The sequence below is a fragment of the Cervus canadensis genome, chromosome 16 (genome assembly GCF_019320065.1).
Source record: "Cervus canadensis isolate Bull #8, Minnesota chromosome 16, ASM1932006v1, whole genome shotgun sequence".
Taxonomy (NCBI): Eukaryota; Metazoa; Chordata; class Mammalia; order Artiodactyla; family Cervidae; genus Cervus; species Cervus canadensis.
The window spans coordinates 35,521,310-35,539,695 of NC_057401.1; the positions used below are offsets into that span (position 1 = coordinate 35,521,310).

Below are 18,386 nucleotides of genomic sequence, written 5' to 3' on the forward strand. Positions count from 1 at the left end.
TAGCCTTGACTAGATGGACCTTTGTTGGCAAAGTAACGTCTCTGCTTTTAAATATGCTATCTAGGTTGGTAATAACTTTCCTTCCAAGGAGTAAGCGTCTTTTAATTTATGGCTGCAATCACCATCTGCAGTGATTTTGGAGCCCCCAAAAAAATAAAGTCTGAAACTGTTTCCACTGTATCCCCATCTATTTCCCATGAAGTGATGGGACTGGATGCCATGGTCTTAGTTTTCTGAATGTTGAGCTTTAAGCCAACTTTTTTCACTCTCCTCCTTCACTTTCATCAAGAGGCTTTTTAGTTCCTCTTCACTTTCTGCCATAAGGGTGGTGTCGTCTGCATATCTGAGGTTACTGATATTTCTCCCAGCAATCTTGATTCCAGCTTGCGCTTCCTCCAGCCCGCGTCTCTCATGATGTACTCTGCATATAAATTAAATAAGCAGGGTGACAATATACAGCCTTAACGTACTCCTCTTCCTATTTGGAAACAGTCTGATATTCCATGTCCAGTGGAAGCTGAGTGCTGAAGAATTGATGCTTTTGAACTGTGGTGTTGGGAGAAGACTCTTGAGAGTCCCTTGGACTGCAAGGAAATTCAACCAGTCCATCCTAAAGGAGATCAGTCCTGGGTGTTCATTGGAAGGACTGATGTTGAAGCTGAAACTCCAATACTTTGGCCACCTCATGCGAAGAGTTGACTCACTGGAAAAGACCCTGATGCTGGGAGGGATTGGGGGCAGGAGGAGAAGGGGATGACAGAGGATGAGATGGCTGGATGGCATCACTGACTCGATGGACATGGGTTTGGGTGGACTCTGGGAGATGGTGGTGAACAGGGAGGCCTGGTGTGCTGTGATTCATGGGGTCACAAAGAGTCAGACATGACTGAGCGAATGAACTGAACTGAACTGATTCAAGGTATCGCAAAGTATTCACAGATGACAGGCTAGTTTTTAAAGGAGACAGCTGAATTTACATGTGAAGCAAGTTCTGATACAAGACACATTAAAAATATATATACTATGAAATTCAATTATTAAAAACCTCACCACTTTGTACATATCTGTTCTGCATACTTTTCTCCCTGAAAACGTTAGGACTCCTCGCCAGGACGGCCTGCAACAAGACTGGTATGTCGCCTTCTGGATCATCACTGCCAAGGTTATCTTTCAACTCTCTGGCATTGAAAAAATAAATATAAAATATTTAAAAAGTGATGGTCATTAAGAATTATTTTCTATTACTTAGATTGTAGACTTCTCTCCTTTCTCCACTTTATCTTAAACAACAGCAACAAAAAGAACCCAAAACATTATTTTATGGATTGTTAAGTTTATGTAAGAATGTTTATATTAGCATAAAAGTATAAAATAAGTGTCTATTCTATTCAAAATAATGGGAGGGTAGAGGTGATAATTATGCACAGAAGTTGCTATCTGGGCTTGGAATATATTTTCTCCCTTATATGTGAATATAAGTGAGTTTGTCTTTTTGAGAATGTCCTCTGAATGAAATAATGTTGTCATGTTGATTAAGACAAGACCCAAGGTCATGTAATTTCCCCCTCTTTATTCTCATCTCAAATAAAGCCACTGGGGAGGAAAAAACCCAAGTAAGTGGTTAAGAATAGCTGCCACAACTATAAGGCAAATGCTAAGAAATAAAATTTAGGCAGTATTTTAAATTTTACATTCAACACGTCACTGTTGCACTCATTAAATCGAATAAGAAAGATTCATAAAGATGGTGTCCAATGATAAAATTAAATACATTTCTGGGGGCAATCAAAGCAGCTCACCATATAACTAATCATAATTGTGTATGTGCTATTCCTCTTATCTCTTTAAATATGTGGTGAAAATCTTTCGACTAAGGATGTTCAGGTAGGGCCTTCCCTCATGGTCCAATAGTTAAGAATCTGCCATCCAATATAGAGGACGCAGGTTTGATCCCTGGTAGAGAAACTATACCCCACATGCCATAGGGCAATCAAGCCCTTGAGCCACAATTATTGAGGCCGCACACTGCAACTTGAGAAGCCCCCAGACACCACAACTAGAGAAAGCCCCGTGCTGCAATGAAGAGACCACAAGCCACAATACAGTGCCAACAGAGCCAAAAAGAAGAGAATGCACAGGTACGAAAAGCAATAAAATACTTAGACACTGTTGAATTTCTGTAGAGATATACTTCCTTCTGATTTTAACCAATCATTTCTCAGTTTCCCATCAGAAAATTCACATTTATTATTTCTCCTAAATCCATCAGCTTAAAAAATGGCCCAAAAGTTACAGGTAATGGCAGAGATCTGTCCATTATAATGTGTTTTATACTCATTCCCTTAAATAATGAATCTTTAAGTTAAAAAAATTAAAAGAATGGAAGGGCACAAGAGTACCACTGTGCAGTGGGTTATGAACTTTTACACATTTTTGTGTTGAGTAGTGTGTTTTACACAGTTATGTTGAGTAAACATATATACTGTTTTGGTAGTAAAAAGTAAATTTTAAAAAGTATACTTGTGCCAAAATTCAGTAAATAAGCTACATATTTAAGTTCATATTATTTTAAAGTCTACTGTGGAAAATACACATCTATGTTCACACTGTACAATAAATCCTGGAGAAAAATTAGTTCCAAATTCTGTAGCAATCTTCCTTCTTAAAAATTGAAATTAATCTCTGAGTTCTTGCTGTACTTTACATGAAAAGCATACAAGCCTATTCCAAACAGAACCATCATTAAAGTCCCTAGTGCCCGGGAATTCTAACTACTCCAGCAATTTCAGGAAAAGGAGCTAAATTAATGAAAAACTTGACCTCTGCAGAGATCCATCTTGATGAATCCCAAGATTATTACAAGAATCAAAAAGATATTCATGGTATTACATGCATCAGAACTACTGTCTCAAAGTAACTATGGTCTATTTAAATCTCATTAATATCTCATCACAATAAGGCTATATTTTTAAGAGGATATTCCAATAATTTAAAATAAATTATGTATTAAACTTTTTTAGAAATAAAAGTTAAACCAGGAATACTGATTCTCTTACTAAGACCAAAACATGTCATCTTACTTTAGAATATACTTACATGTGATCTGTTGATACCTGGTTGAGGCTGTGCACAAGCTGTGAAACCAAATTATCATCCCTACAGGCCAAAAGGCAGTTCACTTCTTCTGCTATTCGTGCATTAAAGAGAAGGCTCTTTGTAGTTGTAGCAGGTAAAGGGGATGGAAGAGGCAGCTGGTTCAGGACTATTTGGAATAAAATCAGATTATGAGAAATTAATTGAGTGACAGTACAAAACCTCTTTCATGCTTAAATATATGGGATTAAAAATAAGTTATAAAATATCAGTGTGACAAATTATTAAAGGGCATTCTGTCTCTCCCTAAACAAACTCCAAACTACTCAAAACGCCCCTTTGACCATAACAGATTAGACTACTAAGACTAAACTCTGTGCTAACTTTTCATGTTTTAATATCTTTATTAATTTAATAAATAGGTAGCCAAAAAAGTAGGATTAAAAAAATAAGTAATTTCCAAAAATTGAGTGTATTAATTAATCTAATTTACTTCTATTGTAAAGATTTATCACAATCAAATAAATAAACCAAGTAACAATATCTGACTCTTCACCAGATAGACAACTAATGTGTGTTTTTAAAAGCTTGGGCAAATACAAAAATAGCTCACTTTGGTAGGAGAACAACATCCATAGAATAGGATTCTAAAGAAAGAAAAATATCTAAGGAATTTTGCTTTAAGTTGTAAATTCCTAAATAATCTCTTCATTCTATTCTGACAGCAAAAAAAAAAGGGCATCAATGTTCATAGTTATTTAAATTCAGTTATTAATGTCTCTTCACATAAAAGGAATTTGTTCATTTGTTTAAAATAAAAGTTAAAAAGTTAACAACAGTGTCTTTGTTTTAGTTTAATTTTTAATCACCTATATAGTATTAACTATCATGCCACTCAGTCACTATGGGTAATAATAGGTTTTTATTCATAAAAACATTAGAAACAAATCATTACTTAATAAGCAGAATTTATTGGGCAGAAAAATTTTTTAAATAAGGTACAGCTGAGATAATGCACAGAACCCACCCCCACCCCAACAACAACAAAAAATTCCTGGTTGTTTATTTGACTCTGCACTACTACAACATATCATATGAATTTATGCCTTACTTGAACAAAGTGATAACCAAAATTAAAGACTATTTCAAAAGCTTTCTTACCTATTTTAACCCCACCAACTACTTTCTTGTTATGTCAGATTTTATAAACTAGCCCTGCTTCAAAGCTGTATGCTGTTGTCTATTTTACACCCACTTAAACTAGCTGGAAATTATCAACAGAGAAAAACAATATTTGGGGGTACATAGATGAAAACATTTCTTGAAGTTATTTTCCTATAACTGCTTTTATGAAACCTTATATCTTTCAAAATGCTTGTTTTACAAAGAAAGGATGTCATCTATTCACCATCAACCCTTCCTTCTCATATGTCTTTTCCCCTTTATTTATTCAGGTAGGATAAGGACTAACATTGTGAGTAGTTTTTTACACAGGGACTAAGAATTAAAGTTGCTTACCAAAAGAATAAGTCCCTAAAATACTGCACTACACTAACTCTGCCGACAAAGGTCCGTCTAGTCAAAGCTATGGTTTTTCCAGTAGTCACGTACGGATGTGAGAGTTGGACCATAAGGAAAGCTGAGTGCTGAAGAACTGATGTTTTTCAACTGTGGTTTTAGAGAAGACTCTTGAGTGTCCCTTGGACAGCAAGGAGATCCAACAAGTCCATCTTAAAGGAAATCAGTCCTGAATATTCATTGGAAGGACTGATGCTGAAGCTGAAGCTCCAGTACTTTGGGCACCTGATGAGAAGATCTGACTCACTGGAAAACACCCTGATGCTGGGAAAGACTGAAGGCAGGAGGAGAAGGGGATGACAGAGGATGAGATGGTTGGACGGCATCACCGACTCGACAGACATGAGTTTGAGCAAGCTCTGGGAGTTGGTGATGGACAGGGAAGCCTGGCGTGCTGCAGTCCATGGGGTTGCCAAGAGTTAGACACGACCGAGCAACTGAACTGAACCTCAAGTGAATGACAATGTTAAGAAACTTAAGTGTTCAGGGTAAAATAGGCTCCTGACATCTGTGACAAACTCCAAAAGATTACCAAACATGACATCCAAAATAAATATCACTAAGAAATTAGATTAAGTGGGGTTATCAAATTTTCTTCTTTGAAGGGCAGTTTCAGTTACATTTCCATAAATGCTTTTTTAAAAGTGTGTAATAATTCCTATATGCAAACCATGTTTCTTCAGTTTCGATTTTTCTTAATGATTGTTTCATCTTCTCTATCTTTACTTTTACATTTATCCCTTTCATGTAAGACCATTAAACAACACATACTACCATTTCTTAATGGGTCCTTAGGATGAAAGAGAAATTAAGGTCTTATTAGTTCACTAATTTTGTTACTTTCACACTTATGCCAGTAAACCAAAGAAAAGAATAATGTGTCATTCAAAATCTAAAATCTTTACACACTTTGTGTTATTTATGACACCACCACCAATTATTGTCATAGTCTCTTTAAAAATCAATGTCAGAGTAGAACATTAACCAAACTTACGGTCTGTGAGACTAGCAATCCCCGCAAGAGTAGTGATGGGGACATGGGGCATATCCCCATTCATCCTGAAGTTCTGGAATGGTGTTGCCTATGAAAGTACTTAGTTCAGGTGCCAGCTGTCATTACTTCCCATTTCCCAAACACTGCAACAAAAAACAGATAATTATTTGTAACAATATGTCAAATATATTAATACTAGGGAAATGCTTAAAAAATAAAATGTTCTGCTTTCTTGCATGCTCAAGCTATAATATATATAACAGTAACAGCCATCGTGTGTATAATATTTACTGTATGTTCACAATGCAAAGTGCTTTGTATGCAACAACACACTTAGTCCTCACAACAACGAAGTAAGGTAGGTACTATTTTTTCCTGCATTTTACTGACGAGAAAATTAATTTACAAGGAATTTCAAGTAATTTGTGGGGCAAAGGTCAGAACCTAAACAATGTGGCTGTATTACTGGACAGGGATACTCAATTTTGACAAACACTGTTTTCTTTTTCATATCATAGATACATAAAATTTTATCTTCAACTTGCCTTCCTGGTAAATAATGTGCACATTATTAAAAGATAAGTCTTCAAACAATAAAGGCTGGAGAGGATGTGGAGAAAAGAGAACCCTCTTGCACTGTTGGTGGAAATGTAAATTGATACAGCCACTATGGAAGACAGTATGGAGATTCCTTGAAAAACTAGGAATAATACCACCAGATGACCCAGCAATCCCATTCCTAGGCATACACCCTGAGGAAACCAAAATTGAAAAAGACACACATACCCCAATGTTCACTGCAGCAGTACTTACAATAGCTAGAACACGGAAGCAACCTAGATGTCCACTGACAGATGAATGGATAAAATTGTGGTACATATACACAATGGAGTATTAGTCATAAAAAGGAACACATCTGAGTCAGTTCTAATGAGGTGGATGAACCAAGAGCCTACTACTCAGAGTGAAGAAAGAAAGAGATAAGTATTGCATAATAACACATATATATGGAATCTAATAAGATGGTACCGATGAATTTACTTGTAGGGCAGCAGTGGAGAAACAGACATAGAGAACAGACTTATGGACATGGTGAGAGAGGAGGAGAGGGTGAGATGTCTGGAGAGAGTAACATGGAAACTTACATTACCACATGCAAAATATAGCCAATGAAATTTGCCGTATGTCTCAGAGAACTTAAACAGGGGCTCTGAACCAACCTAGAGGGGTGGGATGGGGAGGGAGGTTCAAGAGGGAAGGGACACAGGCACACCTAACGCTGATTCATGGTGAGGTTTGACAGAAAACAACAAAATTCTGTAAAGCAATTATCCTTGAATTAAAAAATAAGTAAAATTTTTAAAAAGACATGTCTTTATTAAATAGCTTCATAAACAGCAAACAAAGAGTCTGCTCTACATCAATTATCTAAGATATAGTGCTGAAATAGAAAGCTGAATTGTAATTTTTAAACAGTTTCAATACTTCTCTTTTTTTAAGAGAAGCTAGTTAGTAACCTTCAGGAGAACCTCTGAGTTTCTTGAGTTATAATCTTCAAAACAGTGTAATGATATAACATTAATAACTCCCCTTACTCATACATCTTAATTCAACTTTAAAAATTTAAGCTTTTTCTTAAAAATAGTGAAAGTATATAAGTAGGTAAAAATAAGAATTTTCTTTTTCCTCACTTTCATTATAAATATACTGACAAAAGTTCCTAAAACATATATGTATGATTACTTCTGATGAATGTCTGACATAAAACTTGCTAGCAGCAGTCCATTGGAGGGAAAAGGCATAAGAAATAGTATAGGGAAGATATAATTACTACTGGCTATCCTTTTTTAGTAATGAAAAATTGGCAGGAATGATAACTCAACAATTAATCAGCACCTACTATATAATAAAAACTGATATATAAAACACTTTAAATGTACTCTCATTCAACTTTTATATAAACTTGAGGTACTAACACTCCAGGTAAGTGAAGTCACTGATTGTTCCAACTCTTTGCAACCCCATGGACTGTAGCCCGCCAGGCTCCTCTGTCCATGGAATTCCCCAGGCAAGAATACTGGAGTGGGCTGCCACTTCCTTCTCCAGGGGACTTTCTTGACTCAGGGATTGAACCCATGTCTCTGGCACTGCAGGCAGATTCTTTACTTTCTTCGCTGTCTGAACCAACCGGGGGGAAGCCAGGGAAGCTCCCGAACTCAGGCGTTTCTAATCTTACATTCTCAACCATATATGAAGGACATCAAACTGGGAGGTATCTACAATGCTATGACAGAAAAGACAAACCAGTAAAAAAAGGTAAATGAAATGTTCCTCAGAGAAGCAAAATGCTTGTTTAAGGTCTCACAGCTTGTAAACTGACCTATAAAAGTTTGGACTTCTAGTTCAGTGTTCTTTATACTATGCTGTCTTACAGGATTATATTATTTTGAATAAACCAACATTTTATATGTGTGGACTATTTAGCTAGTTAGCACTTTTCCTTCCTTGGTAACACTAATTTTTCCTTTTCTTTAATGAGGAAGGTGGGAGGGAGGGCTTAAAATATTATTTTTTTATTGTCTCAGTTTATATTACATTTAATAGAATACGCTGCCTCAAATTATTTTGGGAAATAGGTAGAATATAAATCCTAAGCAGCTAGGTAAGTAAATAAGTAAATCTATGTCATACTACATATAGTACAATATAATTTAAGATTGATTCCTTTATCACAAGACGATTCCCTATACAATGGGATCAGAAATGCAAAAATCAAACAATGGTCATTTTATTTCTTTCTAAATGAGGCTGAGGTCTTAAGGAACTATAACATTTAGATGTAGGTCTCAACTTTAGACCATAACACACTTGATGATACATCATCAATTGAATCTAAAATGTAAGAGAAAATGTTTTAATGTTAAATCACTGAACAGTCCACAAGAGGGCACACTTTCAACTACTACAAAATTTTTTAATTGACTTTTTTTTTTTTAACTAGTCCAAAGACTGGCCAGATTCTTCTGATATAATCATTCAATAGCACTAAAAAGCAACAGATTCTGAAGTTTGTAAATTTTTTTTAACACATACAAGCAATTTTTGGGTGCATATAAAATATAAGAAAAGCCTGAATACATGAAGACTTCTACAGTAGTATTAAATGATAAAAGCAAGTAATAGGTTTATCATTCATCTTTGTCCTATTGCTACTGCTAAGTCACTTCAGTCATGTCCGACTCTTCGAGACCCCATGGACTGCAGCCTACCAGGCTCCTCCGTCCATGGGATTTTCCCGACAAGAGTACTGGAGTGGGGTGCCATTGCCTTCTCCCCTTCGTCCTATTAGCTATTTGCAATTGTCTGCCCTTAGAATCTTTTAAAAAAACTCTGGTTACTCTGATTTTTTTGTTTTGATGCCACAGTAAGTTTAGTAAATAGTAAACATCTATCATCTCATACAAAGAAATTTTCTTGTGATAAAAACTCTTAAGACCTACTTGCTTAACAACTTTCATATATAACATACAGCAGTGTTTAATTATGTTTATCATGTGGCACACGACATCTCTAGTACTTTATCTTGTAACTGGAAGTTTGTACCTTTTGACTACCTTCAATTTCCTAACCCCCCATCGCCCCCACCCCCTGCAATCCCAGCCTCTCTCTGATAACCACAAATCTGATCTCCTCCTCTGAGTTTGCTTAGTTTTGAAGCATAACTGATCTACAACACTGTTGGTTCCTAGTATACAACATAATGATTTGGTATTTCTATACATTTCAAAATGATCAACGTAGGAAGTCTAGTTACCATCTGTCACCACACAAAGATATTACATTATTATTTACTATATTCCCCACACTGTACATTTTATCCCTATGCGTCATCTATTTCGTAACTGGAAGTTTGTACCTCTTAATCTTTCTCACCTATTGCACTAATCCCCCCAACCCATCTCCCCTCTGGCAACTACCTGTTTGTTCTCTGCATCTATAACTGTTTCTGCTTTCTTATGTTTGTTTGTATGTTTTCCTTTTAGATTCCACATACAAGTGAAATCATATGGTATCTGTTTTTACCTGACTTATTTCATTTAGAATAACACCCTCTAGGTCCATATGCGCTGTTGCAAAGGACAAGATTTCATCTACTTGCATGTTATCAGCCATAAAAAAGAATGTGTGTGTGTGTGTGTGTGTGTGTGTGTGTGTGAATAGGTACATATCTACACTACATCATTTTTATCCATTCACCTATCAACTGGCACTCAGGTTCCTTTCATACCTTGGTTATTGTAAATAATGTGATGAACACAGGGTATATGTATCTTTTCAAATTAGTGTTTTTGCTTTCTTCAGATAAATACCCAGAAGTGGAACTGTTTTGTACGGCACTTCCGTTTTTAATTTTTTGAGTAACCTCTATACTGTTTTCCACAGTGGCTGCACCAATTTACATTCCCACAAACAGTGCATGAGAGTTCTTTTATCTGTTGACTTTTTGATAAAAGTCATTTTGATAGCTGTGAGGTGATTTTTCACTGTGATTTTGAACTGCATTTCTCTGATGATTAGTGATGTTGAGTATCTTTTCACGTGCCTGTTATCTTTAAGTCTTCTTTAGGAAAATACCTATCCAGGTCCTCCGTCTGGCTATTTTGATCCTAATGTGACAAGTCCCTAGAAACAATGAATTCTTTAAGACAACTCAGTAAAGAGAACAAATATGTTTCAGGTACTTTAGGAAATTATTCCAATTCAACAGCTGAAGATCATTACTTAAAGTACCGAAAAGAATAACTGAGAAAGAGTACATGCGTGCTTGTGCTTAGTCGCTTCAGTAGTGTCCGACTCTCTCTGAACCTATGGACCATGGTTTGCCAGGCTCCTCTGTCCGTGAGATTCTCCAGGCAAGAATACTGGAGTGACTTGCCATTTCCTTCTCCAAAGAGCACATAAAGATGTACAAAAAAAAATCATGATTGCTCATGTATAATGCACATTAATGATCTTTATTCTGTGCTAAGGCATTCAAAGAGGTCATTTCCAACGACCTTCTTCTCTCTCCTGTGCCATCAATTTTCCCTCTTACTGGATCATTCCAATCAGCATATAAATATCTATATGTTGATAACTGCTACTGTTCCCCAAACACAAAATTAAACTGCTTCATTTTCTGCTTCCTTTCACAGCAAAATACTTCAGTTGTCCATATTCACCTCTAATTCTTCTACTTTCTCTTGAGATCACACTGGGTTTTTATTCTCGTGATTCCACCGAAAGTCTTACCATGGTTAGTAATGGCATGAATCTACATTGTTAAGTGCAATGGACAAAACTCCTATTTCATTATTTGACCCAGCATTCAACAGAGTTGATTAATCTTCTGTTTGCACAATTCTGTTTTCCAGAACAACATATTCTTTTGGATTTTCCTCACAGGACAGGCCACTCCTAAATCTTATTTTGGTTCCTTCTCATCTTCCTGTTATACCTATACTGTTAATCTCATCTGATCTCAAGATTTTAAAATAGCACCTATATGCTGATAACTCTAAAATTTATATCTCCTACTGTGACTTCTCCACACATACAATACACTCAATCCAACTACCTACTCAATATCTCTGCTTTGAAAAAGCTGGCTTGAAACTCAACCTTAAAAAAACTAAGATCATGGCACCAGGTCCCATCACTTCATAGCAAACAGATGGGGGGAAAGTGGAAACAATGACAGATTTTATTTTCCTGGACTCCGAAATCACTGTAGACAGTGATTGCAGCCATGAAATTAAAAGATGCCTGCTCCTTAGAAGAAAGCCATGACAAACAGTGTATTAAAAGCTGGAGACATCACTTTGCTGAAAAAGGTCCATGTAGTCAAAGATACAATTTTTCCATAGTCATGTATGGATGTGAGGGTAAGTCCATAAAGAAAGAAGGCTGAGCACCAAAGAATTGTTGCCTTCAAACTGTGGTGGTGGAGAAAACTCTAGAGTCCCCTGGACTGCAAGATCAAACCAGTCATATTAAAGGAAATCAACCCTGCATACTAATAAGAAGGACTAATGCTGAAGCTCCAATACTCTGGCCACCTGATGCAAAGAGCCAACTCACTGGAAAAAGACTCTGATATGGGGGAAATTGAAGGCAAAAGGAGAAGGACAGGATGAGATGGCTGGATGGCATCATCAACTCAATGGACACGAGTTTGAGCAAATTCCAGGAGATAGTGAAGGACAGAGGAGTGTGGTGTGCTACAGTCCATGGGGTTGCAAAGAGTTGGACTCGAATTAGCAACTGAAGTGCAGGTCTAGAATAGAGGTTGGTAATCTTATTACTGACTTCTGAGAGCATTAATTATATGCTTTAGATAAAAGTTCTTTATTAGATACTATTTGCAAATATTTTATCCTTATCTTTTGCCTTTTCATTCTGTTAACAATATCTTTTGAACTTTTTATGAAGTCCATCTTAGCAGTATGTTTTTTTATGATGGTGGTGGTGGGGTGTGACTACAAAGAGACATGCAGAAAGTTTCTGTGATGAAAATGTTCTGTATCATGGAGGGATGTTGGTTATATGAGTATACCCAAGATTTCTATTTCTCAATATATATATTACCAAATTCCAAAATACTACAGAAGTAATAATACTGCTACTAATAATTTAGCAGTGGTTACAGAATGAGTGGAGGTCTAGATGAAATTGACAGCATGTTGATTACTGTGAAGCTAAGTGATGGACATCAGGCATTCATTACACGCTCCTGTTTACCTTTCATGTCCCTAAAGTCTTCCATAATAAACAGTCTGTTTCATATGTACCTTGCTTTTTCTTTTTTAAAATTTCTTTAGAATAATTTAAAATGTGTTAACTTTCACATTTTAGTTTAATTAAGGGAAATTTTTTGTTGGGTACAAAATATCATCTCATACTTAGGTTAGGATTAAGTAAAGCCTTTCTTTTAACAGACCTATTACTGCTAAACCATGTGATATGAAGTGAATGTTTCTATCTCCCCCCTACCCCATTTGTATATGGAACCCTAATCCCAGTATGATGGTATCAATATTTGAAAGTGGGGCTCATGAGAGGTGATTTAGGTCACGAGAGTGAAATTCTCACCAATGGGATTAAAGTCCCTAGGAAAGAGACTTCAAAGAGCTCCTTTGATCCTTCCACCATGTGAAGACACAGCAAGAAAATGGCCATCTATGAACCAGAAAGTGCATTCTCACAAGACACTGAATCTGTCAGCACCTTTATTTTGGACTTCCCAGCCTCCAGAACTGTAAGAAATAAATTTCTGCTGTTTACAAGCCACTCAGTCTATGGTTGTCGTTGAAGTTGCTAAGTCATGTCCGACTCTTTGTGACCCCATGGACTGCAGCACGCCAGGCTTCCCTGTCCTTCACTATCTCATGGAGTTTGCTCAAGTTCATGTCCACTGAGTCGGTGATGCTATTCTTTTATAAGAGACTGAATGGTAAGACATCATGTTTCCCTCAGGCTTTATTTCTGTAATTGGTATTAAAAAAAATACAAGAATTTAAGAGATCCAAATGTAATAATTAAATAGTATAACTTATGAATGTGAAATAACCATATTGGGATAATTTTCAGGGAAAATAACCTTGTAAAAAGTCAATTAAGACTAGTAACAAACAACTCCTTGGTAAGGAGCTAAACTTCAAGATTATTTTAAATAGTCTGAATTATAGGAAAAGAAATAATAAAAACAGAGAAAAACAATTTCTTACCCACATTATCTATAGTGCTTAGTCATTTCTGACTCTTTGTGACCCCCATGGGCTGTAGCCTGCCAGGAAGCCACTAGGGAAGCCCACATTATTTACAGTAACCTTTTTAATAATTTCCACTAGATCCTTCCCACTATGCTATTTTATAGGATGTAAATATGTAAATTGGGCTTTCCTGGTCACTCAGATGGTAAAGAATCTGCCTGCAATGCAGGAGACCTGGGTTTGATCCCTGTGTTGGGAAGATCCCCTGGAGAAAGGAATGGCTGGCTACCCACTCCAGTATTCTTGCCTGGAGAACTCCATGGACCAAGGGTAAGCATGTTATTTTTAGAATTTAATAAGCGAATATTCAATAAACTAATCATAAAATACAGATTTTCGTAACATCAAATGGCATATCCTTTCTATACATAAAATGAAAAAATACTTAGTTGTTTAAATTCTGTCATTATCGGTCAACCTATTAAGAAAAATGGGTTTCTAAATTTTAAGTGAAGTTTCTGATTTATATGATTAGTTCCACAAAAGTAAAGTTACTATGAAACACAGATTATTAAAAAGAAAACATTTTTCTATAAAATATAAAACATTAATTATATCCTGAGCTAGAAGGTTAATAGGAATACAAAATGTAAAAAGATAAAAAGATTCTGTGTGTTATAAAGCAGCAGCCCCCAACCTTTTTGGCAACAGGGACCAGTTTCATGGAAGACAATTTTTCCATGGACTCGGGAGAGAAGGGATGGTTTCGGGATGATTCATGCACATTACATTTATTGTGCCCTTTATTTATATTACTATTAGTATCAGTTCCATGTCAGATCATCAAGCATTAGATCCCGAAGGTTGGGAACCCCTGTTACGGAGGACTTTCATGGTTGTTTACAAAATCTAGGAAAACTGATGGGGATAGGGGAGGTGTGCAGAAAAGAGGGATATAAAAAAATAGTTTTCTCAAATAGTATTTTGACACAAGTCAATATCACAAATAAACACAAAAGCAAACTAAACTTAAAATGGAACTGAAACACTTTCAATTTCAATCAGAATACTGAATTGCCTGGAGTTGAGGAAGCAGTTTGGCTTCTCTTTACCAGTACTTGATAATATTACGTATGCTTATCAGCAGGTAATGAAATTTTTAAGTGACTCATCTCCTTTTACTTGATGATCTGATTTCTTGATTTTTAAAACATTAAATCTTACATATTCACCATCATGCATTTAGCACCTACCACCTAGAATAGGATCTGACAGTGGGTTTTGAGCATAATGTGGTTTAAAAAAAAAAAACACCCCAAACATGGTTAATATTCTCATAGAGCTTAGAGAATCCATTAGTAGTGATATTATGAATAATCACCATGTGACAGATGATCACATATTTTGATAAACTTCACAACAATAATAACGGATGATACTCAGCATCTACTATACACCTGGAATTGTTCTAAGGGATTTACATGTTTAATTTCATATTAATTTATATTTAGTTCATCTTTACATATTTGAATTCAGTTAATCCTTATCCTATTTAACAGGGAGTATTATTAACTTAAGATAATAAAACCTGGGGCATATAAAGGTAAGTAATTTGTCCAAGGTCTGATTCCAGAGTCCCTGATCTTAATATTTTGGAGTCCTTACTCTTTTCTAAATGAAAAGAACTGGGCACTTGGAGAGACAAAAAGACTGCAACCAAGTTTATAGTGAAGGGTGGACAGTAACAACGTCTCATTAAGGAAGTCTCATTAATATGAGTTAGACAGGAAAAAGGCAAAGAAGAAATGGGAACAGGGTGGGGGCGGTGAATAGCATGCCCAAGTCCCTACAGAATGACAGAGCCAAGCACAAAGGAAAAGGGGATTACGTTGCTGTACACAATGATGGACTGATACAAGACTAAGGAGAAAAGGTACATATAAATTAGATCATACCTAGCCTAACAGACCAGGTCAAAGCACTTTTGATGTCAAACCATGCCACTTAAAAAAAAAAAAAAAAAAAAGACCCTGATGCTGGGCTAGATTAAAGGCAGGAGGAGAAAGGGATGACAGAGGACGAGATGGTTGGATGGCATCACAGACTCGACGGACGTTGAGTTTGAGCAAGCTCTGGGAGTTGGTGATGGACAGGGAAGGTCCATGGGGTTGCAAAGAGTTGGGACACGTCTGAGCGACTGAACTGAACTGGCCGTTTACAAACATACCTTAGTTACTGAATTCAGCAACTGCAGTTCCTTAATTTTTTGAATCCATTTCTCTATTTTCATAGAGACTCTATATTCTCCTTAAAGATACTAACTTGAATTCAGTTCACTGTGTTTACAAAATTAGGCATGGATTTAAAAGACTAGAAGGAAAAATGGTTTGTCACAAATACAGTTTTTCTACTACTCATGTCACACGTGAGAGAGTTGGGCTATAAAAAAGGCTGAGTGTTGAAGAATTGATACTTTCAAATTTTGGTGCTGGAGAAGACTCTTGAGAATCCCTTGGACAGCAAGGAGATCAAACCAGTCAATCCTAAAGGAAATCAACCCTGAATATTCATTGGAAGGACTGATGCTGAAGCTGAGGCTCCAATACTTTGGCCATTTGATATGAAGAGCTGCAACTGGAAAAGACCCTAATACTGGGAAAGACTGAGGGGAGCAGAAGAGGGTGACAGGATAAGATGGTTGGATGGTAGCACCAATTCAACGGACATGAGTTTGAGAAAACTCTGGGAGATAGTGAAGACAGAGGAGCCTTGGGTGCTGCAGTCCATGGGGTTGCAAAGAGTTGGACATGACTTGCAGACTGAACAACATCAACAAACTATGAAAATTACTGCCTCAGAATAAACTTTAAAACATAAAACTGAATGCTAAGTTAGAAAAACAAAACAAAAAGTAAAACCAAAAAATGTTTCTTGTGTGAAATAAACTTATGTTCATGCAAAAACCTGCACATCGATGTTCATAGCAGCATTATGTGTAATAGCCAAAAACAGGAAACAACCCAAATGACCTTCAATGCATGAATGGCTAAACAAGTTGGTAAATCTACACCATAGAATGCTACTTAGCAATAAAAATGTACCAACTATTCATACATATAACAACTTGGATGAATCTCAAGGAAATTATACTGAGTGAAAAATGCCACTCTCAAAAATATATACTGTATGATTCCATTCATGGGATACTCTTGACATACCAACATGAGGATGAAAAGCTATCAGTGGCTGCAGAACCTGGAGATGGGGAAAGCAGGTATGACTGTGAAGCCACAGGACAAGAAGGTGGCTCTCGTGGTGACAGAGCGGCTCTCTGTACTAAGCGGGGGGGGGGGGGGGGGTGTCACATGTGGCTAGTCGTCTGCATGCGCATGCTCAGTCCCTCAGTCAAACGACGTTTACGATAAAAGTATACAGAAACACACACAAAGTGCAGGCATAGCTGGCTAAATCTGAATAAACTGGATTGTACAAATGTCAATTTCCTGGTTTTGAAATTATAATACAATGTTACTTTTGTTGGAGGTTGGATTAATAAGGGTATACATGATATCCCCATACTCTTTTTTTTTTTGCAACTTCCTATGAATCTGCAATTATTTCAAAATAAAGAATCATTAAAAGCCAATTATAGTCTGTGAGTTCTAAACAATACCTAGTTCATTCACTTTATGTGCTTTTATTATTGAATCAAGTTAAAAGTTCTGATAGTTGATTTAGAAATTTTGCAAAATAATTTATAAGCATAAAGTGGTTTTTTTTTGTTTTTCCTGAAGGCTTCTTTTTTAAAAATTTTTCTTGGTTGAAGAGATAACTTTTAATTTTGATATAATTTCAAGCTTACAAAAAGTTAACAGAGTTACACAAAACTGCTATACAAGTACAAGAAACTGCCATAACTTTTACCCAGATTCACCAACTGCTTACCTTTTGCCCTGTCTGCTTTACCTTTCACAATCCCTTCCTCCTCCTGTCCTTCTGTGTGTATTTGTATATCTCCCTGAACTATTTCAGAGCAAGTTGGAGATATCAGAGTCCATTTCTCTCAATCCTTATTTATTTCCTGGAAAAGTCAATTTTCATTCCAATCCCAAACCAGTCAATCCTAAAGAAAATCAACCCTGAGTATTCGCTGGAAGGACTGATGCTGAAGCTGACGCTCCAATACTGTGGCCAGCTGATGAGACGAGCCGACAAACTGGAAATGACCCTGATGCTGGGAAAGATTGAGGGTAGGAGGAGAAGAGGGCACCGACTCAATGGACATGAGTTTGAGCAGACTCCAGGAGATACTGAAAGACAGGGAGGGAAGACTGTCGTGCTGCAGTCCATGGGATCGCAGAGTCAGACACCACTGAGCAACAACAAATGTATTTCGTAAGAGCAAGAACATTTTCTTAGATAACAAGAAGCCAATGAAAAAAACTATGAAATTTAACATTTATAAAATAATATCTAATCCCAGGTCCCTATTCTATCCACTGTCCCAATAATATTCTTTTTTAACTGTTTTTTCCCCTTGGTTCAGGAACCAACTTATAATCAAATATAACATTCAGCTGTCACGACTTTAAGTCTTCCTGAATTTATATTGCTTCCGGGTACTTTCTTCGCATTTATTGACTTGTTTGTATAATCCATAGATTTGGAATTCCAGTGATATATTTTTAGTAGGTATTATCGTAGACTCCTAGTGCATTATAACAGGAAGCATCTGATACCAGTTTTTTGCTAATTTGATGATGTTAACTTTGATCACTTGATTAATGCAGTGTGGGCCATGTTCTCTGTTATCAAGTTACCCGTCTGCAGTTTGTGGAGAGGCTTGTGTGAAGGAGACTACTAAATACCTAATTCCCACTGAACGTATACTACTTAATTTTAATACTATTAATGATTTTCTATCAATGTTTTATTTATTTATGGGCATTCTACTGTAACAGGACATTTCC

The 18,386-nt window shown here is 36.4% G+C and overlaps 1 protein-coding gene across 3 annotated transcripts in view; it reads right to left on the reverse strand.

Annotated features, from left to right (window-relative positions):
• Positions 1–18,386, reverse strand: part of NIPBL (NIPBL cohesin loading factor) — a 192,866-nt gene that overhangs the window by 108,675 nt on the left and 65,805 nt on the right. For all 3 annotated transcript variants that reach the window (XM_043488980.1, XM_043488978.1, XM_043488979.1), the window contains exons 2-4: positions 5,666–5,808; positions 3,097–3,262; positions 1,051–1,178 (exon numbers count right to left, since the gene is read on the reverse strand). In XM_043488980.1, coding sequence (XP_043344915.1) covers positions 1,051–1,178; positions 3,097–3,262; positions 5,666–5,729 — 358 coding nt within the window. In that variant the 5' untranslated portion in view covers positions 5,730–5,808. The remainder of the gene's footprint in view (positions 1–1,050; positions 1,179–3,096; positions 3,263–5,665; positions 5,809–18,386) is intronic.